This window comes from Triturus cristatus, chromosome 3_1 (assembly GCF_964204655.1).
Source record: "Triturus cristatus chromosome 3_1, aTriCri1.1, whole genome shotgun sequence".
Classification (NCBI taxonomy): domain Eukaryota; kingdom Metazoa; phylum Chordata; class Amphibia; order Caudata; family Salamandridae; genus Triturus; species Triturus cristatus.
In genome coordinates, this window is record NC_140583.1 from 642,930,240 (window position 1) to 642,953,581 (window position 23,342).

Here is a 23,342-nt window from a genome sequence, read left to right on the forward strand (position 1 = left end):
TCGATCTAGTGTCTGTCCACACCGCTGCCCCAGTATCTCAGAGTACCGGGGTATTTGCAGAAAAGTTGGGCGTGGGCGCAGTTTTGCACTTCAGTGTGGCAGGAAGAGGGAGACGGTCCTTCTTCTTCATCTTCCTGCAGCCCAGGAGTATTTCACATAATACACTCACGTTTCACGAAAGTGGTGCACATCTCAAGTGGGGAAAAACGCAATTTTGCCCATATTTAACCCCGGTGTATTGGTGACAATGCCGTGCTCTTTTAAAAAAAATATTTATTTTAGTCTTTGTAAACTGTTCGTGCCACACATTCCCCCGCATGTAGTGCATTTTTAAGGTAAGAGGCACGTGCATGTGAGCGCAGCGCTCTGTCCCAAAGTGGGCGCCTGCCCTTGTGGTTAAATATAGGTGAACTCCTGAGAGAAGACGTCCTCCCCCCTCTCAGGCTTACAGCTACCCATTCACTGCTCCCAGCATTCACATCTGTTCTCAGCTGGGTGCCACCGCTCTGGGCACACTCTTTCCAAAGTGCCTAGGCGCTTTACAAACGGTGCTGCAGAGCTACGCTCGCATAAAAGACAGAGCACTTGTTTTATCGACCTCCGAAGGATGAAAGGCAGAGTAGACCTCTGTGGGATTTGGACCTGAAACAGCGCAGATGTTTACAGCCACAGCGGTATCTCTAGAAGTGATTTCAAGGGGCTTGGTTACAGGGGAAGGAGATGCAACTGGCCAAAAATATAATTGGTGGAGCCACCTATAATGGGCAATCGTGAAGGGTGTTTGTGCACGTGTGTGTGTACACACATCTGTACTCCCGCACATACAAAGTTATAGTAATCGCACTCACAAAACACTCTCAGTTACAGACTCATGCATTTCCTCAGTCACTGATTTACAGTGAGAGGTACTTGACAACATGGGAAAGAACAGATTTAAATTGTTTTTCACCATCACTGATGCGAACACACCGAGTGCCAGCTGAAGTACACAGCCTTTCAAAGCAACATTTGCATCTGTAGCTTGTGCTCCATGCAGGTATCAGTGAACGTTTATATGACTGTTGCCTACTCAGGCTGACGAAACGCCACTGAAAGCAACTGGAGCACACACGGACAGTGAGCCAAGATCAGCAGACAGAGATGTTCAAATCCACACAGAGATGCTAACAGCAGCATCCAGAAGAGCAAGCGCACAGCCCCCCAAGGCCGCATCAACGGCAGCGCCAGCAAAAACAAGCTTTTGCAATGCAATTGGTCTCGCAGTTACCCGAGTTTAAGCTAATGGCATTGTAAATGACTATGCCTTTTATTTGTTTTTAAAACAGAAATAAAAGGCATTGTTATTTGCAATGTCAATAGCTCACACTCTCATAAATGCAAGACCTATTGCATTGCAAATGCTTGTTTGTATTGGAGGTAGCTAGCAAAACAGTATCAGTAAAGTTTCTCATGCTTAGTCTTTTAAAAGGATTTGCTAAAGGGTAGCTCGGGCAAAGTTAGCTCGTTCTGCTGAACTGGATACACTGTGCCTTAACAGGTACTTATTGCTGACAACACAATCATCCTGCTTGTCTTAACAAGGCTCTTTTTAGGTCTTTCAGACCTGCGTAGCAGCGCGCATGCGCTGCTCGCTCTGCGAGGCTTATTGTAATCGAGGAGGTTTCAGAAGTGAAATGTAAGCCCTGCCCATCATTCTGATTGGCTGGCGTCATCATTTATGCTAAACGCTGGCTTCCGATTGAAAATTAGGCTTCTTTGTTACCGCCCTGTCTCCTTCTTGGACGGCCCATCCGGACTGGATCTTTTACTTGCGGCATTACACAGTCTCCTTTAAATTAGTCGGTAAGCACTTTTTTCCAGCTTGTTTCATTCAGCTTTGGCGTGCTGCCGCTAAGTGGCGTCCGCTAGGGACACCGCGCTCACTTTATTTCTATTTAGCATTTCTGTTCAGCACGGCGTCCACTTCAGGGACACCGCGCTCAGTGTTCAAGCTCACCATCCTGTGATTCTAGGCAAATTACCTCATTTCCCCATGCCTTAAAAAAATGAATGATGTCCCACACGATAGAGTGATAATTCACCATTGCCTGCCCCAACTCAGTGCTTTTACCTTACTAGCGGTCATAGAGTCCCCTCCTCTGCCCCTTGAGTATGTGTATTTCTGAGGGGGCGTGCGAGAGGTGTATTTCCAGTCCTCTGGAACGTTTCGACTGCCAGGCATCACCCTTCTGGGGCACCAACAGTATGGGGCTGTGGCCTGCGGGGCACCCCCTCGGTACGTCTCGGTCACTGGAAAGACCCGTGAGCAATCTTTAAAGGGCATCCTCTGCGTGCGTGGGATCTGACCTGGCCGGCTTCGCGTCGGAATGAGACGCACATCGCTTTCGTTCCTGTAAATGCTGCAGCAGTCTCGTGGCTTGGCTCGTATGCTGTTTTCCATCGATCTCCTGTGCAAGACAAGATGTGGCGCCCCTTGCTCTTCGGTGTCATCTTCTGCTACGTGGCTGCAGGCAGATTGTAGCGTCTTGGTGAATGTAGTGAGAAAGTGAGTACCAAATTCTGTTCTCATCGAGTTTGATAAAGTATGAGCGTGCGCAGTGGGCTGGGTCGAGACTGCCGCAGAGAGGGGATAGTCCTAATCTCTATATTTTTTGCATCACTTTTGTATTTGTGATGCAAAAACATATGGCACACGTTCAGGGCGCTTCCACCGGTGCCAGTGCACTTTTCCTTACACCGTGGCTTGTGAGCTGGACAGCCTCGGGTAGGGGGATGAGATTCAGTGCTTGGGGTATAGGGCGGGTTTGGCTACATTCTTAACCACATCGATGCGTGTGACGGAGCGGTTCTGTCATGCGCGTCGGTCACGCTGTGCGGATGACGGAACCGCTCCGTCACGGCCCCGCCCGCGCACGAACTCTTCAGCACAGCGCGGTAATCCGCGCCGAAGGGGTTAAGTGCATTAAACAATTTCCTCACACTGTATTGTTCACGGTACAAAGAAACCCTGTAACCTTCATCCACCCAACCTCCTTTAGAACAAGCATTTGCAATGCAATAGCTCTAGCATTTACGCGAGTTTGAGCTATTCACATTGCAAATAACAATGTCTTTTATTTTTGTTGGCATTGTAAAAGAGAATGCCTTTTATTTAAGTTTTAAAAACGAAAACGAAAATAAAAGGCATTGCTATTTGCAATGTGAATAGCTCAAATTCGCGTAAATGCGAGACCTATTGCATTGCAAATGCTTGTTTTCTTATGTAAGTAAATAATTATTTCCTCAGTGACCAACAGACCTACACAGCACAAGCTTGAGCAAGATCACATATGTCCAGCTCTGCAATAGAAACATAATCACTTCTCCAGTTAGTAGTTTTTTCCTCACTTTCCACAGAGTTATTACATCCTCTTTTTTCAAAAGTGAACAAGACTACTTTCTCTCCTCTATATATTTGGAATATGGTAGTTTGCTTTTTTACAATTTATGTTTCCATTTTCCTCCTACAAAAAAACAAAATAACCACAAAAAAATTAAAAGCTTAATACTGCTCAATAAATGATAACGGTCATTCTCCACTATGTTCTTTAAACTTTGCTGTATCTCCAATCATATAATTATATCTAGTGTACCACTAACTTATTTCTTTCTCTTGAAAACATTTACATCCTCACCTAGTGTATTTTTCAAACCTGATTTCATAAATGTTTTTAAAGTGACATATTCCTCTTGAGACACCTTTGCTAACACTGAGCAAAATTTTCACTATAGAAATGGCAATATCACCACTCAAACACCTCATAGGGCTGAAGTATATGTACAGTGAGGTTTATAAATACACCAGGGCTTGTATTAACACATTCTTAGTTTTATAGTTTGAGAAGACTGCTTCCTTCACTTAGATCCACATGCAGTTTGAACGCAAACTGTCATTTGAGAAGTCATCAGTAGTGTCATCAGTGATGTCACTGACCATGTCATGAGTGATGTAATATGTGAGGTCATAAGCAGTGCATTGCGGGGCCACAGGTTATTGTTAACTCGGGTAACTATAACGGCTGAATTTCTCTGGTTTTGTGGGAGTAAAATCTGACCCTAACCATAATGTCCCTGTAACCTTTGTTTTTTTTAGTGAATTTCTAAGTTTTTTTAAATTGTATTCGCTAACTATAACGTCCTTGTAACCTTCACTTTTTTCAGTGAATTTCTAAGTTTTTTTTAAATGCTAATTCCTAACTAGAACATCCCTGTAACCTCTGTATCATTTAGTGGCTTTCTAAGGTTTTTTAACTAGCAGTCACGTTTGCAGAGTGATGGAGAAGGGGGGCTGTACCTCCGGCCAGCTCTCATGAATTCTACTGCATAGGACTTCCAGGAGGTACCAGGAGGGCTTCTTGGCCCCCCAAAGGTCCATCCTGAGCCAAGGGGACTTTATCCCCCAACTAGCAGTGCGCCAGTAGGCACGTTTGCAGAGTGGTGGAGAAAGGGGGCGTGGCCTCTGACTACTTCTCAGCAATCCTGCTGTGTGAGACTTACTGAAGGTAACAGGAGGTTTAGTTGGCCCCCAAGGACTTCCAGTAGATAATTATAGTTAGGACCTAGTTTCCATAGGAAAAGCGTTTTTAGGTCTCGCCTGGCGAACGCAGCGCGAAGCAATGTTGCCAGCAAGATCTATTGTTGCTGACTTGCCTCGGAAGTGGGACAGGAGATGGGCACGCGCATGATCTCGGCGGATTTGAGTTGGTGTACGCGCTTACAGCCACGCGGCGTGCACATCTCCTGTCCCCCTTCCCTCGCAAGCCAGCATGCAGTTTCACTTTCGTCCTCACCAGCCTCATGTAATTTCTTTTTTGTTTAAATGCGCACGCACACTCCAAGCGCGGCACGCTTTAAATGTACAACATGCAATTTATTTATTTTTTTAAATGCACACGTGCGCTCCAAGCGCGGTGCGCTTTACGTACAGCATGCCCCACTTACCAGCTCTTGTGGGGACTCCGGCTGGTCGCGTGTCTTCAGCAGCTCACTGCAGCACCACGCGGGGCTCCGTCTTGCTTACAGGAGCCCCGTCTGAAACCATGCAGCATTCACGAAGGCGGGCTGGGCTCCCGCCGGACTTCTGCTTTTGTTTTTTTGCCTTGGCTGCTTTGGTGGCCCCCTCCCTGGGCTGCACGATGCAGCACTCATTAAAGTACGGCGGCTTTTGAAGTCCACACGCGCCGCCGCCACTGGGCACGAGCCGCAGTCACAGAACACGCAAAAAATTCAGTTACAGCGCATGCGCGGGAAGACCTCGACCTCCCACGTCTCCTCCCCGGCCCGGATATGGAGCTGCTTTCTGGCGGAAGAGGCTCTAGTAACTCCCGGGCTTGTTACTGTAGTGTCTTTAGGTGAGTGCGCGGGGGCGTCCGTGGTGGCTTTTCCCCTTCTGTTCTTGGGCCGTGCTCGCACTGCCAGTGAGTGTCCATCGGGCATCATCACACAAGAGTACAGTTTGACAACTTTGCAGACTACCACTAAATACATTTCAGGTTTACACCTAATGAGCGACGGGTTACTTGTTTACAGAGAGTTGTGGTTTCACTCCATCTGCCTTACTTTGTTTGATTTGCATTTAAATGTTTGATCAACTTGTTCTTTATGGAACTGCGCAAATGTGGTGCCTGGCTATTTGGCAATGTGCAGATGGTTTGATTCACTGGGTTTAAAGCACTAGAACGCTGCCATTTAAACGAACACTGCTGAATATAAAGCAGAGTCAGAAATATGCAGATTCAAATCTGCATTCCTTTCATGCGCGCATTGCACAGTTCCATGAGGCACGCGCCTTGCACTTCACCTGTCCTTTTTCTAGACCACTGACGGGACTATTGGCTTTGAGCATAAATGTCAACATTGCAGTCTCCACTGCAGAGCTCGAAGACACTTAGTCGAACACAATGAAGGAAAAATGAACACCTTCATGTTTTCCACAACGCAGCATATCATCCAAAAGACATTTTAATTCCAGCACAACTCTCAACATGCCATTATCTGCTCCTCCACTACTGGCTGGCCCTTCTTGCTCCTTTCACAACATCAAACCTACGCCATCAAGAGAACAAAATGTCTGCCCAATAGATGCACTGCTTCTAGAACTTTCAGCCTTTCATTCTACACCATCCTCCCTCAATATACTTCATCCGTCTATCATCTACTTGTGATTAAAGCGCAGGCTGCTGCTCCCTTGGGGGAAGGATGTGGTGTTAGGGTAGCACTGCCTACTTAGGAACTGGGGGGAACGGGACTCACCTAAAGTCTTGGCGTCGGTTCAGTCAGCATCGTGTGATTCTGGGCAAGCCGCTTAATCTCTCCGTGACTCAAATAAAGACCATGACCTTGTGTAATGTAACTGGCGTTCATGTAAAGTGCTCCAGCACCTTCACACATGTTCGCGCCATACAAAACTGCCAAAAGAAACGGTCTGCATTATTCCACTGTGACCAGTCTGCAGATGTCGGCGTAAGAGCAATATTTAGACGAATGCTACCTGTAGCCTCTTTAGCCAGACCTTTAAAGTACATTGTTTTCCATTTAGGCTTTTGACCTGAAAAGCGCATTAAATCTCATTCCAACTTTCTTTTTCAATAAAAAAAAGCATTTGCAATGCAATAGGTCTCGCTTTTGCGAGAGTTTGAGCTATTCGCATTGTAAATAACAATGCCTTTTATTTATGTTTTGAAAACTTGCAAGAGGGGCGTAAACATGCACTCTGTACTTATAGCCTTTGCTTACGAGAAGCATGGCTGGCAATAACTGCGCCAATTTTACTGCCAGCCTTGCTTCTCGTAAACAAAGACTATCTGTACAAAGTGCGTGTTTACGCACCGCTTGCAGGTTTTCAAAACACATCAATAAATGGCATAGGCATTTACAATGCCAATAGCTCAAACTCTTGCAAATGCGAGACCTATTGCATTGCAAATGCTTGTTTTACTTGCCTATCACTTTGGTGCCGTTTGACGAATCTTCACAAACTTTTTCCAAAAAGTGCGCCACTTATTCTATTTGTGTATGGAAAGTTGAGGGCAATCCATCAAGCTAGGGCCAGGAAAGGGCGTGGCGGAGGGGGGGGGGGGGGGGGAACAAGTTTGTTACCTATGTTAATTCCCATGGAGATTTTAGACACGACTGCAGCCCGAAGCGCTGGACGGAATTACATCAGATTTGGCAGAAAGGAAGCCCTTGGTCCAAAAAGCGCCCTTTTTTTATTTGGTGTAAATCTGTTCAGTAATTTGGAGATATTAAAGAAAATCCAAATTTGTATATCTAGCGGCGCAAACCCTCCGTGAATCCCCCCTCCAGGGACAAAAAGCATTAAAAAAATAATTTGGCAAAGATCGCAAGGGATTCGCGAATTAGTCTAAAAAATACAAAGAGCGGTCTCCCACGCGCATTTTCACTGTAGCTCCCGGGTGTACAAGGATTCCGGAGACATGAGAGTATTTAAAAAAAAAAAAAAAAAAAAGGTTCTCCCTTCCTCCTAGGACTATTTTTATCCCCAGGGACCACCACCCCCCTGGGCTTTATTTAAATATGTGAGGGTGGCTGCGCGGACTCCACCCACCTCCATTGGGCTCATTGAGCCCCGGGGACCACCACCTCCCCAGGGCTTTACAAGAGTAGTGGAGGGGGCCGCGCTGACACCCCTCCTGGGGCTTCAATAAGCCCCGGTTATCACCACCTCTCCGGAGCAAAATAATGGTGCTGGTGGACCCTCCCAGGCCATGCAAACCACCACCTCCCCAGGGCCAAATATATATTTTAAACTGGGTGGGGCCGCGTGGCTCCCCTCACGTGCTATGTACTCCGACTACCACCTCCACGGGGCAGGCCTGTGCTAATTTAATATGGTGGGCCCCCCTCCTGGAGCCATTAATGGCCCAGGGGACCGCCAGATAGCAGTTTGCTTACGCTTGGCGGGAGCTGTGACAGCTCCCGCCATGCGAGAACAAACTTTTACTCTGCTTCCAGCAAGCAAGAGCTGTCAAACTGCTCCCACTTGCTGGGAGCGGAGTTCTCATCTGTTTCCCTGCCCACAGATGAAAGAATTGCTCCCACTTGCAGAGAGCAGCATTTTTGACTGCTCATTACATGTGGGAGCAATGCCAGCTCCTGCTGGAGGCGGGGAGCCGGCAGGGAACCCGGGGGCATAGATGCTCCCCCCACAGTCTCCAACAGTGGGCTTTAGGGCACGCAGGAGCAAGAAGAGGGGCCCGGGGGATTGGGCCGCTGGGCCCAAAATTGGTCCAGGGAGGGTGGCTGCGTGGCCCCCTCCATTCATTTGTGACCTGACCCTGGGGGAAATCATCAGCTCCCCATCACCCATTAACTTTTGGCAGGGCCATTCTGGGCCTGATGGTCATTCACAGAAATTAAACTTCAACAGGAAGCTGTTACAAATATAAACATAGCAGGTGCCCCAGTTGAAGCTCCACTTCTGTAAAGGACAAATGATTTTGACCTCCTAGGCTTGACAAAGGCAAAACAAGTGTGTTTTCTTTGCAATTTCCCATTGAAAGACGACTTGAAATGCTTTGTGGAGGTGAATGCATCGTTGATCTATAGGAGCTCAATCTGTAGTGACTGTGACAAGTGGCTTCTTTCTTGTCCTTACCTGGTGAGAGCAGAGTCCGTGGTTCTCCCTTTCAATTACTAGGAGTATTCAAATATGCAAAATCACTTGGAAGCTTCGCCTGCTTGATCCAGCACACCTTAATAGTATGCAAAAGTCTTCCTGCCTTTTGCCAGGATAAGGGCAGCTTAAGAGGCCCCCCCAGCACGTTTTTCACCAATTTTATACCAAGGAATATGAGGACATCTGCACCAAACAAAGAAGCACTTCATATAGTTAAGAAGAAGGACCGTGGCTTGGTCTAATTGTCTTCTCTGTAGGAAGATTCATGTTATCAGAAACTTCTGAAGAGAGTCAAACAAGGAACAATCGCGTTGGGTCAGTGGTGACATATCCTTGTGCTCCATTATGCAGCTGTAGTGTAGAATACGTACTGTATATTTACCCTAGGAGGTAGCACTTAGTAATTACCCAGTAGAAAGTACTCCACTTGGGTAGATATTTTGTGCAAATCTGTGGATTCTTTGGACAAAGGAACAGGTGTGGTTTCTTTGAGGCCCAGTCGCTGACACAGCTACTGATACACCCATGCAAACACTTAGACACCTATTCACATACTTTGTCACTCACACACCCACGGACAGACCCACTCAGACACTTTCACACGCACTCATAGACCCAGTCAGACACTCATGCCCCCACTCACAGAACCACTCATGCTCTCACATTTACTCACAGACCTACTCAGAGACTCATGCACCAAGTCACAGACCCACACACCCACCCACAGACCCACCGAGAGACTCACACACCCACTTGGGCACTCATGCACTCACGGAGATACTCACAAACCACTCACAGACCCACTCGGACAATCACTCAGATACTCATGCACCCACCCAGACACTCACGCACCTACTCGCAGACCCACACAGACACTCACACACCCAATTAGACACTCACATACTCATTCACCCACTGAGACACTCATGCGCTCCCTAACACACTCACAGGGATGATATAGTTAGGAAATAACATTAAAAACCCATAGAAATTTACCCCAAAAAACAAAGGTTACCCGGGATATTGTTGTCAGGGCCACTGAAATTATGCGGCAGGGGAGGGTCAAATTATGCAGCAGGGTTGAGTAAATTATGCGACCTGAAACCACAAATTATGCCTTATTATGTGGCACATTTTGTGATAGTTTTACTTCATTATTTTGTCAAGGGTTAGTTGTATCTCATTAATGCCAGTTTATCACCCAAATATACCACTAAGCTACAGAAAGGTGACCAGTCAACATTCGCGAAGGGCCTTCCACTGCGCGACAACACGTGCCACTAACTTCTGAACCTTTTGATTGTTAGAATCTGCAGATTATGCAGCAGATGATGGATTCAGTGGCAAATGCGGCAAATCTACATTTAGCAAAAATCGCCATGGCCACACAATCGCATAATCCCAGCGGCCCTAGTTCTAGTTGACATTATTCAATATTCCGTACATCAACCATTTGTGTTGCATTTTCACCTTAAGTCCCATGGTTGCTACACCACCGGTTTCAAGCCAGCTTGGCTGATGAGGGGTAATGCCCCAAGAGCCCGGTCCCAGGATGCTTGTTTTCCAGTACAGGGAGGACCTGGCCTGGCAGTTGGGGCTGGACTGTTGCCATAGGGAACAGGGTCAAGGCTCATTTGCATATGGGTGGGTCCAAACTGGAATGGGGTGGCAAGCAAAATAACAATGGATTAAACCCAGATCTTTGACTGGGGGGGAATGTTTGACAATGTTCAACATTCCACCCATCATCTTTTTGTGTTGCATTTTCACAGTTAGTGGGAAGGGTATGCCTAGCCGTGGGTTCCGTGCTCACTACACCACCGGTTTCAAACTAGCCTTGCTGATGAGGGGTGATGCTTCGAAACCGGTCCAAGGATGCTTCTTGTCCGGTCCAGGAGGACCTGGCCTGGCATTAGTTCGGGCTGCACTGTTCCCATGGGGAACAGGGTCAACGCTGATTAGTTAACGGCTGGGGCCAAACTGGAGTGGCATGGCAAGCAAAATAACGATGGATTAAACCCAGATCTGTGACTGGGGGTGAATGTATGACAATGTTCAACATTCAGTCCTCCTTCTTTTTGTGTTGCATATAGTTAGCAAATAACATAAAAAAACTTTAGTATTGCACTGAAAAAGCAAGGGTTACAGGAACGTTATAGTCAGGCTCAGATTCCACTTGTACAAAACCAGTGAAATTCAGCAGTTATAGTTTCCTGAGCTAAGTATAACTTAAGCCCCCGCAATACACTTCTTATGACCTCACATATTACATTACTCATGACATGGTCAGTGACATCACTGATGACATCTCAAATGACATCACAGAGTTTGATTGTTATACGTATATACTAAGCTACTACACAAGTTAAATTAGTTTACCAAGTGTACTACTAATGAGTGAAAGCACTTCTAACATATATTATGTGAGGGGCTGTGTGACTGTGTGTATACGCATGTGAGTGTGTATCTGAGTAGCTGCATGGGCGTATAAGTGGGTGTGTGAACTTCTTTATTTCATTGTTTTTGTACGCGTGAAATCTAAGCCTAACTATAACGCCCTGTAACCTTTGTTTTTTTTCAGTGAATATAAATATATACATATATATTTATATTCACTGAAAAAAACAAAGGTTACAGGGGCCTTATAGTTAGGCTCAGATTTCACACGTACAAAAGCAGTGAAATTCAGAAGGTTGTATATATAGTTATAGTTAAAATCTTGTTTCAATAGGAAATGCTTTTTTTGGGTTGTTAATAACTTTGGCAATAGTAGAAGAATATCCATGAACCATTCCCAATTTTTTTTACTTTTTAACTAGTTTGTTCATTGTAAGTTTTGGGATGATCCGTCAAACTGGCCCTAGAGAAAAGGGGGTCCCAAAACACTTTTTTCCCATTCATTTTTCCATAGGAAATTTATACACTGCTACAGCCTAAACTGCTGAACGCATTTACACCAAATTTGGAAGAACACTAGATCTTGGTTCAGAAAGACTGCTTTTTGTGATTTGGTGTTAATGTATTCAGTAGTTTTTGAGCAATTAATGCTCCAAAACTTTGTATATCTAGGAACCGGAGCCTCTGCGGATTCTGACATATTTCAACGAGGAAGTGGCTGCAGCCATCGTAGGACAAGGGACTCAGTCCTGAGTTCTAAAGAAAGTAAAAACAAAAACAAGACATAAGGGGGCAGGGTAGACAAAGTAAACAAAAACCAAAAGGTAGACAAGGTAAACAAAATCCCCTGGGGTGGACCAGGGCCCGTGGAGGTGTTTCATTTTTTTTGGGGTAGGGGGGTGCGCGTGCCCCCCTTCCCTGGCCGATTTCCGTCCCAGGGATCCCATCCCCCGGGCCCTAAGTCTTCTAATGGGGGGCGCGCAGCCCCCCCCCCTCCCCAGTCTGTTTTTGGCCCTAGGGACCCTATCCCCGGGGCCTGAATTATGTTTTTGGGGAATGGGGGCACACAGTCCCCTCCCTGCTCCATTTGTGGCCCTGGAGACTCCATCCTTTGATGTAGTGTATTTTTTAAGAGGAGCGGGGGCAGACAGCCCCCCTATCCAGCCCATATTTAGCCCAAGGGACCCACCCCCGGGCCCATTGTAATTTTGGAGAGGAGGAGGACCTCGTGGCCCTCTCCCTGAGCCTCTAAATGCCCTGGGGACCCCATTTCTCAGGTCCGCTCAACTTTTAAAAAGGGAGGAGGGTCTTGCGGCCTCCTTCCCTGAGCCATTAATGTCCCTGGGGACCCCCATCCCGCTGGCTCAGTTCTCTAGCTAGGTCCTGGGGAGACTATCCATCAAGACATAGCGGTTTTTCTGCCCGCACTGACGCACACAAAGTCTGCTCCCAGCCCGCAGGGGCTTTGAAAATGCTTCTGCTGGCTAGGAGCAGGTTTTTGATCTGTCGGTGCGGGCAAGGAAACAGGTCAAAATATTGCTCCCATGAAAAACAAAGGTACCCCCTATACTAATATTTTTAGGTCTGGGCTAAGGGGGAAAATACACCACAATGAAAGAAAATGCACCTACTAGACCTGTATTTCTTCTTGTATGCCTACCAAGTGCTGTTGGTTCTGTTCTCAAAATGAGATAGCACTTTAGACCCCTACGGGTGAGTAGCGCGCTCCACAATTCCCTGATCGATTGATTGATATATACAATGTCTTTTTACAAAACCAAGTTTATTCTATTTTCTCAAATTTTCTTATGTTCATTAATCTCAAACGACCCATCATTAGAGAGTCTACATGTACATTTTAACAATTCCTTCCATGTACTGTGACACAACCATTATCTCACAATGAGAAATATGACAGCCCACTTCCTCTTAGATGGATCTAGAATAATAAAGTCCCATACACAACATTCATGCCAAATCCCAGGATACTACACATAACTTTGGACAAACAACAACAGAAAAACAGATTGGAATTTTGTCCGTTGAGATGTTGTGGCTGGGTTCACTTTTCCAAAAACAGTCAACGCACGTTTCGGTGTGGGTATGAAAATCAACCAACCGCCTTCCTCAGGACCACATAACAATGCAATTGCTTCCATGGATAGTAATATGGTGGAAATTAATATTTCAAAAGCCCAGCTCCTTAATAAAGGCAATGCGCCACACTTGTATCTAGTTGGTGAGGCATTTGCTCAGTACTACTTTGGTAGAGTTTTACTCTATACCACGTCATGTCAAGGTTGTTATAAACCTGATTCCTCAAATAAGTTCTTTCTGGAACAAGAAAACGTATATGTGGACATCACCAATCGTAGTATTCAGATCATTTGTAGGCGCTCCTTGTTCTAGTACTGTATGTCCTCCAATATATTGTCCTTTATCACGATCTCATCGCCTGGGAAAACCCTTCAGTACATTAGTCTCCAGCGTACTTACGAGTTTTCCTAGGCTACGACCTGACATTTTATAATTAGCTCTATTTCATTTGGGGAACAGAACCAACAGCACTTGTTAGGCATATGAGAAGAAATACAGGTCTAGTGGGTGAATTTTCTTTCACAGTGGTGCAAAATATTGCTCCTGCCTGGATTTAGCAGCATTAGTAGCTGTTCCCTGCGGGCTGGAGCAGTGCTGACTCCCGCTGCATGTGGGGGACAGTTGGTACCGTGGTGGCCTTGGTGCTCCCCCTGCAACCCCCAACGCACGTATGGTGGGTACTCTGCCTGGGCACCAGGGCACCCACCTTTAAGAAATGCAGGCCCTGGGGATGGGGTCCTGTGGGCCGGAAAAGGCTTGGGAAGGGGAGACACCCAGCCCCCTTCCCATTGTTTAACCTAACCAGGTTGTGGGAGGGGAGCAAAACGGCCCCCTCCCCTTTAATAAAAAAAACGGCCCTAGGGGATAAGGTTCCCAGGGACTAATGAGGCTTGGGGTGCCCACGCGGCCCCCCTCCGCTTTAAATAAAACAAATAAAAACTGCCCTGACGGATGGGGCCCCCAGGGCCTTAGTAAGGCTTGGCAAGGTGGGGGGGCTCCGCAGCCCCATCCCCTTTAAAATGTATATGGCCTGGGGGATTCTGTCCCCAGGGCCATAATAGGTTCCGGGAGGGGTCCACGCAGCATGGGGTTGGCAGCCTGCTGGGAGTTTGGCTACAGGGCCTGGCAGCTGTGCGCGGCTTAGGATTGGCTGTCTATGGGGTGTTTGCCACAGGACCCGACCGCAACCATGCTCTGAGGCCAACCGCGCACAGCCAAAGGCCACGGGTTGGCTTTCTGTATGGTAATAAAAAGTTATTTTACATTTTTTTAAAAAACCTGTGGGCCACTGCTTACTTTTGCAATTATTTTTGACTACATTGACCATGGGGATGGGGTTCCTTGGGGACCCTTTCCAGTTTGCGAATGGTTACAACTTCGTTTGAGGTGTTGGTAACCTGTGAATTTTACATACCATAGGGAATAGCTAATTAGAAGAGACTACCTAAACATGCTCCTTCCAATTTGCTATTCGATGTGTCCTCTGAAACCTCGTTTGCGATTCAGTAACAAGCTACCAAATCACTATTTAGGTTTTGTACATACCTAAAAGCTATTTTATTGTCATAAAAGCTCTGATTTTGCGAACCAGAGTCTTTGCAACCTCAAAATAGCTTTGTATGTAAGGCCCAATGAGAGTTATATCAAGGTCAGATCTTCTACATACAGACTTAGTACAGACCTCCCTTATAACTATTCCTGATTCAAAGTGTACCACTGGTTTGTTTCTGTGGAGCTTTTGTAGAGGGTTGAGAAGTTAAAGGGGAGGTGGACGTACACAAGGATAGCTTGAGAAGAGTGCCTTTTTTTATTATTTTTAACTTTCTCCTTCCAAGAATCCAATTGCATTGTTTGTAGTGGCAATTTCTTTCATGGCACAAAGTAAGGCCCGCTGTCTAATAAACCATATCCATTTTAATTTATAGGTACTCCATCAAAGTGCCCTCTGCCTTCCAAGTCTGAACTGGTGTCCTCCAGCAGCTCCAGTGGTGTCAGTGTCTTTGAAAACTATGCTATGGAGGTAAGTTGGGAGATGATAAAACGTGTAACAAGGCACAATTTTGAAATGATGCAAATACTGGCATATTATGTCACAGTTCCTTAAGTTCTACATATTCAGTAAACAGCCATTTACACTACTGCATATCTTTTTAAGGACTAGGATCCAGAGCCTTGTTGGTTGTGTCTACTCTCTGACTCTGCATCGGGTTTTATAAAAAGCATTGCGTCTCGACAAACTGATGGAATTATGAATTAACGAAGTATGACCTTGCTGATTAATGAATAAATTGATAAAGTAATCATAAATCTGAAAGAAACACGTTAGTTAGATTCCTCACCTTAGAATATCCCCAGGCGCCAGACTGGATCCGGAAGATTTTTCGTCAGCAATACCCCTTGCGCGTCACTAGGCGTCGTCTGCGGCTCCGCGTCCGTCGTCGGCGTCGTGCGCCGGAATGACGTCGTCGGAGTACTTAGACGCCGCCCTCGCGCGCTGACGTCAGTTCTTCTTTTTTCCGCGCCAGTAAGCGCAGATCCGGGAGAGCTACCCCTTTTAGTCTTTTTTGACTACGTTTTTTGATCCTTTTTGATCTTGTCTCGACTCCGATGCCGGTAGGATGCCTGGTTTTAAAGCCTGTGCTGACTGCAACCGCTTGATGTCGGTTACGGATCATCACCGCCGGTGCCTTTACTGTTTGGGCCTCGACCACGACGCGGAGTCGTGTTCGGACTGCAAGGCCCTGACCTCAAAGGCTAGACGGGAGCGGTCCCGTAAGCTTCTCGAGCTTCGCCACTCGGCTCCGCGCCCCTCTCGATCCCGGTCCAGGAGGAGGTCCAAGGATCGGTCGCGGAGCCGCAGCCGACGTCATCATCGATCGTCTGGCTCCAAGTCTTCGGGTAAGTCGAAGCACTCCAAGCAGTCCAAGAGGCGACACCGCTCTTCGGACTCCCCTCGCCGGTCGCGCGACTCGGCCGAGGGTCAGGGTGGTTCCACCCCCGCGGCTCCAGCGGCGCCGCAGGTGCCGCGCAAGTCCCCATACCCGCCGGTCCCTGGGACTGACGCGACCCCGGCTGAAGTCAGTGCCTTCCTCTCGGCCTTGGGGAACCTGGCTCCGCCGTCGACGCCCGCTGGCGCACCTTCGGGCCCCGCGGACCCGACTGGGCAACCTTGCATGCCGGCGGCTCCGGCCCTGGCGCCGTCGACTGCTCCGGCCTCGACGCCGCAAGTGCCCGAGGGACTCGTCCCCGCCGACGCCGGTCGACCTCGTCACGCCTCCTCCGGCGTCGACACCGGTTCCTCCTCCGACGCCGGCTCCGCTCGGCGTCGTGCCCCAGTTCAGCCCCGCTCCGGACCCGGCGCCGTTACGGCGTCGATGGACGCCGCGTACGTCGCCGCTGGAGACACATTATGTCTATCGTCCGGCTCCTATCCTTCCTCCTGTTTACCAGGAATCGGATGACGGGGGCGTATGGGAGGGGTCCGAGGATCCTATGGCCGTTCAGGCTCAGCTGTCACAGGACTGGGCAGATGAACTGGGGGAGGCCAGTGGTCTGGATACCTCACCAGACACTGGATTCATCTCTCCTCCGACTGTGGCCTCGGAGGAGGGTGCTGCTTTCTCTGTGGTGCTGCGCAAGGCGGCCGCAGCCCTTGGGCTCGAGCTGCCTGCCGTGGCTGTGAGAACTAACGTCCTCACTGAGGTGCTTCAGTCTGCAGCAAGCTCCACTGAGCCTCTGCTGCAATTCAATGAGGCCCTCATTGACGTTCTGCAGGGCACCTGGTCCAAGCCCTCCACAGTCCCTCCTGTGGACAGGAACGTCGCCAGGCGCCACCACCCTGCTCCGGGCGACCCCAGTTTTCTGTCCCAGCACCCCACCCCCGAGAGCCTGGTTATCCAGGCTTCTACCTCCCAATCCTCCTTCCCGACCGCTCCGCCGGACCGGGATTCCAAGAGACTGGAACAGTTTGGCAAAAAGCTGTTCTCCTCCCTTAGTTTGGGCCTGCGGTCCTTGAACACCGCCTGTCTTTTAGACCGTTATTCCCACTCTCTGTGGGATACGGTGGAGGACGTGCTGCTCCTGTGTCCGGAGGAGGTCCAGACACGACTTACCCAGGCTCTGGCCGATGGGAGGGATGCAGCGCGACATGCTATCAGATGTGGGCTTGACACTACGGACTCGCTGGGTAGGGCGATTTCTACCACGGTGGCGCTTAGACGTCACACCTGGCTGCGGTCCACGTCCTTTTCGGGAGATGTCCAGAGCACTCTCATGGACATGCCCTTTGATGGCACTCGCCTTTTTGGTGAGAAAGCGGACAGTGCGCTGAATCGCTTTAAGGACTCCCGGGCTACGGCCAAGTCCTTGGGCCTCTCGGCCCCGCGGTCGCAAACTTCCGCCTTTCGCCCCTTTCGTGGCCAAGGAAGGGGTGCCTCCTCACGTCCGCCTAGCCACTAGCCGCAGAACCAACCTGCACACGGTCGCAGACGTGGTTTCCGCCGAGGCGGTTCTGGAGGACGACGCGGTCAGCCCACATCCACCCCGGCAGCATCCGCCTCAAAGCCTTCCTTGTCCGAGCTTTCAGGCCCATTCCACGCCAGTGGGCGGCAGAGTTCGCCATCACCTGCTCCACTGGCGGTCCATCACATCGGACAGGTGGGTGCTGCAAATCGTCTGAAGGGGCTACTCCCTCCCCTTCGAGACGTCCCCTCCAGCCATGCCACCGTAGCACCACCGTATCTCGGGGGATCATTTGAATCCTCTCCATGAGGAAGTTTCGGCCCTCTTGGCCAAGGGGGCCGTTGAGCGCGTTACGAGCCCAGAAGTAGGTCGTGGTTGTTATTCCCACTACTTTCTGGTTCCCAAGAAGGGCAAAGGGGGCCTACGCCCTATCTTGGACCTCCGGAACGTCAATGCCTTCCTCCGGAAGGAAAGGTTCAAAATGTTGACTTTGGCTCAGGTTCTAGCTGCCCTAGACCCTGGAGACTGGATGGTAGCGTTGGACTTGCAGGACGCATATTTCCACATCCCCGTCCTGCCGGCCCACCGGCGTTACTTGCGGTTCACGGTGGGTCAAGAGCACTTTCAGTTTACCGTGCTCCCCTTCGGCCTTACCAGTGCCCCTCGGGTGTTCACGAAAGTGATGGCGGTGGTCGCAGCTCATCTGCGCAGATCAGGGGTTCCAGTCTTCCCCTATCTCGACGACTGGTTGTTGAAGGCGGGCTCGCCCCAGGCAGTCGTCTCCCACCTCCAGACTACGGCGGATCTCCTGCATTTGCTGGGATTTTCCATCAACGTGCCGAAGTCACACCTGAGTCCCTCTCAGAGGCTCCTCTTCATCGGAGCGGTTCTTGATTCGGCGCAGTTCCGGGTCTATCCGCCGGAACAGCGGGTCCGGGATATTCAGGCCCTGATTCCCATCTTTCGGCCTCTATCCTGGGTTTCGGTCAGGCTAGTGTTGCGGCTTCTGGGGCTGATGGCCTCCTGCATCCTACTAGTGCATCACGCCAGGCGGCGCATGCGGGCTCTGCAGTGGGACCTGAAGTTTCAGTGGGCCCAGCATCACGGCAACCTGTCCGACAATGTCTTGATCTCGGAGGGCACTGCACAGCAGTTGCAGTGGTGGCTCACGGACCGCGATTGGGTCACGGGCAAGAGCCTCTCCCTTCCCCAACCGGAGCATGTCGTAGTGACGGATGCGTCCCTCCTGGGATGGGGTGGCCATATGGGAGAGGCGGATATCAGAGGCCTCTGGTCTCCGGCGGAGTCTCGCCTCCACATCAACCTGTTGGAGTTGAGAGCGATCCGACTTGCACTGAAAGCCTTCCTTCCCTCTCTCAGGGGAAGTGTCGTGCAGGTGTTCACGGACAACACCACCGCCATGTGGTATTGCAACAAACAGGGCGGGGTGGGGTCGTGGACCCTTTGTCAGGAGGCTCTGCGCCTCTGGACGTGGCTGGAACACCAGGGCGTCAACCTAGTGGTTCAACATCTGGCGGGCTCTCTGAACGCCAGAGCAGACGAACTCAGCCGCCGGTGCATGATGGATCACGAATGGCGTCTGAACTCCGAAGTGGCGCAAGGTCTCTTTCAGCAGTGGGGAGAGCCTTGGTTAGATCTATTCGCCACCGAAGAGAACGTGCAATGTCAGCAGTTCTGCGCGTTGGAATTTCCAAGGCGGCACTCGCTCGGCGACGCTTTTCGTCACGAGTGGAGTTGCGGTCTGTTGTACGCCTTTCCGCCTATACCACTTCTGCCCAGAGTGCTGAAGAAGATCAGGCACGACCGGGCCCAAGTCATCTTGGTGGCTCCGGATTGGGCACGAAGGTACTGGTATCCCGAGCTACTCAGTATGTTGACCGATCCTCCGATATGTCTGCCCCTTCGGGAGGATCTTCTGTCGCAGCAGCAGGGGACGGTCCTACACCCGAACCTGTCCAGCCTCCACCTCCATGCGTGGAGATTGAGCGGCGGCAGTTGATGCCATTTGACTTGCCTCCTGAAGTCTGTGATATCATTCTGGCAGCCAGGCGTCCCTCCACAAAGACGGTATACGCCTGCCGGTGGAACAAATTTGTGGCATGGTGCACAGCAAAGTCTGTGGATCCCCTTTCCGCCCCTCTTTCTGAGGTTCTCCTCTTTCTTCTTTCTTTGGCCCGGCAGGGCTCTGCCCTGGGCACCTTGAAAGGTTATCTTGCTGCCATCTCTGCCATCTTGCGGCTTCCTGATCAGCCTTCTCTTTTCAAGTCCCCTGTAGTTACACGCTTTCTAAAAGGCATTACTCACACGTTCCCTCCTGTCCCTTTTGTAATGCCTCAGTGGGACTTGAATCTTGTTCTCACATTTCTAATGTGCGCTCCCTTTGAGACTCTTCATAATTGTCCTCTTCGTCTGCTGACGCTTTAGACTGCTTTTCTGGTGGCCATCACCTCGGCTAGACGGGTGAGTGAGCTCCAGGCTTTATCATCAAAGCCTCCTTTTCTATCTGTTCATCCGGACAAGGTTGTCCTTCGGCCTCGTCCTTCCTTCCTACCGAAAGTGGTGACCCCCTTTCATCTTGGGCAGTCTGTCACCTTGCCTACCTTCTTTCCGCATCCTTCCAAAGAGGAAGAGAGGCTCCACCGTCTGGACCCAAAACGTGCGCTCTCCTTTTATCTGGACCGCACAAAGCAGTTCCGGGTGGACGACCAACTTTTCGTTGGATACGTGGGTGCTAAGAAGGGGAAAGCTGTGCACAAATGGACCATCTCTCGGTGGGTCGTTTTGTGCATCAAAATCTGTTATTCATTGGCAAAAAAGGACCCTCCTGTTGGGCTGCGCGCCCATTCTACTCGGGCCACAGCGGCTACTACTGCTTTGGGACGGGGTGTCCCTTTGCAGGACATCTGTCAGGCGGCAACGTGGGCTTCGCTACACACGTTTGCCAGGCATTATTGCCTTGACAGCCAAGTCCGGAGGGATGGCTTCTTTGGCCGTTCTGTCCTCCAGGACTTTCTGGTGAGATCTTGGTTCGCAGACCCACCTCCGGGGATGGTATTGCTTGGGTATCTATTCTAAGGTGAGGAATCTAACTAACGTGTTTCTTTCAGATGAACAAGTTACTTACCTTCGGTAACGATGTATCTGTAAGAAACATTAGTTAGTTAGATTCCTCACCGACCCACCCATCCTCCCCGTTCTGCGAACTGACATCTAGGGTTAAGGCTATCCCTTTCAGGGCCCTAGAATATTTTGGCACCAGTGTCGGTATCTTGCATGGCTCTGCGTTCCTGGCGCGGAAGGCTATGTACAAGAACTGACGTCAGCGCGCGAGGGCGGCGTCTAAGTACTCCGACGACATCATTCCGGCGCACGACGCCGACGACGGACGCGGAGCCGCAGACGACGCCTAGCGACGCGCAAGGGGTATTGCTGACGAAAAATCTTCCGGATCCAGTCTGACGCCTGGGGATATTCTAAGGTGAGGAATCTAACTAACTAATGTTTCTTACAGATACATCGTTACCGAAGGTAAGTAACTTGTTCGTCAACAAGCATCAGAATTTTTTGTGTTTGAACAAGGTGGAATTGAGATTAGAAACATATTGTTTAATCGAAGGTGCACACATCTAAGGGACTGGTTCGCCTGACCCATTTAGTGTTGTATGATTTGGGGCACTGCCAGACACAGTGCAACGGATGGAGTAGCACACAATGAAGGTGTAAAGATTGGTTAAATTGTGAAAAATTGAGTGCACTGGGAAACAAAACTGTGATCATACTCTCTGGCTCTGCCAGCTCAGTTTTTATGTAGATACTCTCACGTCTGTCCATTATAATTCTCCAACAGCTCTAACTGTTCTTTTTACATTTGGCTGGTAAAAAAGAAATAGATTCTTGTGATCATCCTTTCAATTGTCCAAAAGTCACAATTGTGGCTGTCATATGTAGGAGTTCCTCAAGGTGGAAAAGTGGCACCTTTGGTACCACTGTAGATTCTTCCCTGCTTGATCAGTATGAGAAGGAGAAGAAAAGTAAATGGTCAGTTTTGTTTTTCTGGTCCCACAACCTCCTGTACTAGTAGTTTTCTACTTTCCAGACTATGTTATGAAAGTATCATTTTCACTTAAGCTGGGAATAATTTTAATTTGACTCTCAAGGGGTCCAGAGTACCAGAGAAACCCAAAAGTACTAAGAAATTCTAACTTTAATCTCAGAGCTAATAAAGGCTGTGCTGTGATACCATTCATGGTAGTCTCCAACATTTGATGGCACTGCAGAACCCTTGCCAGCTACAAGTGAAATGCAGGTAATTGAAAATTAGTACACAGTGGTGGTGTTAGCCAGCTGAACTATCACCCAGTAGTGATAGACCCACCTTTTGGTTTAGATATTCTCAGCAACTGAGCATGTAGTCTTAGTACCACAGGTCCTTACTCAATCAGCCTGTACCGCTGCCACAGTAAAATTTGGTTATTCAACTCTACCTGTCCCATGTCACAAGTTCATTGATTCCAGACGACCTGTTTAATTATCTCCTGTTTTAAGTATTTTGGGGAATTTTTGTATAATGTGTCCAAGGCCTAAGAGCATCAGAGCAATTACATGGAGCAGATTTATATAGATATGAACAGTGACAATAAATTAACAATAGGGATACTTAAGTAAAGCAGGAACAGTATAATACCATAGGTTAATCAATATAGAATGCATGATAAGCACAGTAAAAGCAATACTCCAAGCAATGAATGGATATTGTCAGTACCCTTGAACAAATACAATAAGGCCAATTGATTAGTGGGATTAAACTCCAATGAATACAAATTTCCTTGTGTAAGTCAAGTTTCTAACCAACTTACATGCAACACGAGGGGAGGGGGTTACAGGCATTTCGTGAATCAATCAGTTTGTGGAGGATCCAGAGAAATCAAGCCTCTAAGGAGAATGAGGATTGTCCTTTAAGGAGACCATCTCACAATGTCAGTCTTGTATCTACTGATGTGCTAGGCACACCATAGAGGTGGAGAAGAAAATGCTTTAATTCATTTTGAATCAAACACATCAAGGAGACAGCAGCGTACTGCAGAAGGGACCAAACCAAGCACAAGCACCTAGCCAGCTATCACTCCGCTACAGTCATCTAACACATTCTTTAGTTCTTTGCTTTTCTATTTACAAAGGGTGTTTGAAGTGGTGCTAAAAAATCCACTAGTTTTCAGTGGCCTGTGGCTCTGATTTCATTTATCCTACACATAACTAGGCATGGCAAAATCCAAGGGCTAATTTTTTTGACTTTGTTTTAAATCTGATGTTTCCTAGTCCACCAGCTACAACTGTAGACATGGGTATTTTCATGGATTTGGAGGTAGTAAATTATTTATCCATTATCAGATGTTTCTGGTGGGAATATTGACAAAGCATTTTAATTTATGAAACACAGACATCTTCTCCATAGACTATAGAATTGTGCCAGTACTTCCTAGAAAAACAAAATAATAGTCCCTACTGGTTAAGAATGTTCTAATTTTCTGGAAACTGAGGCCTGAAAAAAGAGGAATTCAGCTCTTATACTTGGGCAAAAAATTCAAAACATGTTAACTACAGTCACTTGAACTTGAACCACTGAATCAGATATACATGGTCACAGGCCACAGATCCCCAAAACACAGGTTCTCACCTATGGCCAGGCCTT

General features: G+C 48.5%; 1 protein-coding gene across 1 annotated transcript in view; it reads left to right on the forward strand.

Annotated features, from left to right (window-relative positions):
• DENND4A (DENN domain containing 4A) overlaps positions 1-23,342 on the forward strand; it is an 811,018-nt gene that overhangs the window by 664,959 nt on the left and 122,717 nt on the right. The window contains exon 30 of the mRNA XM_085644632.1: positions 15,097-15,191. Coding sequence (XP_085500758.1) covers positions 15,097-15,191 — 95 coding nt within the window. The remainder of the gene's footprint in view (positions 1-15,096; positions 15,192-23,342) is intronic.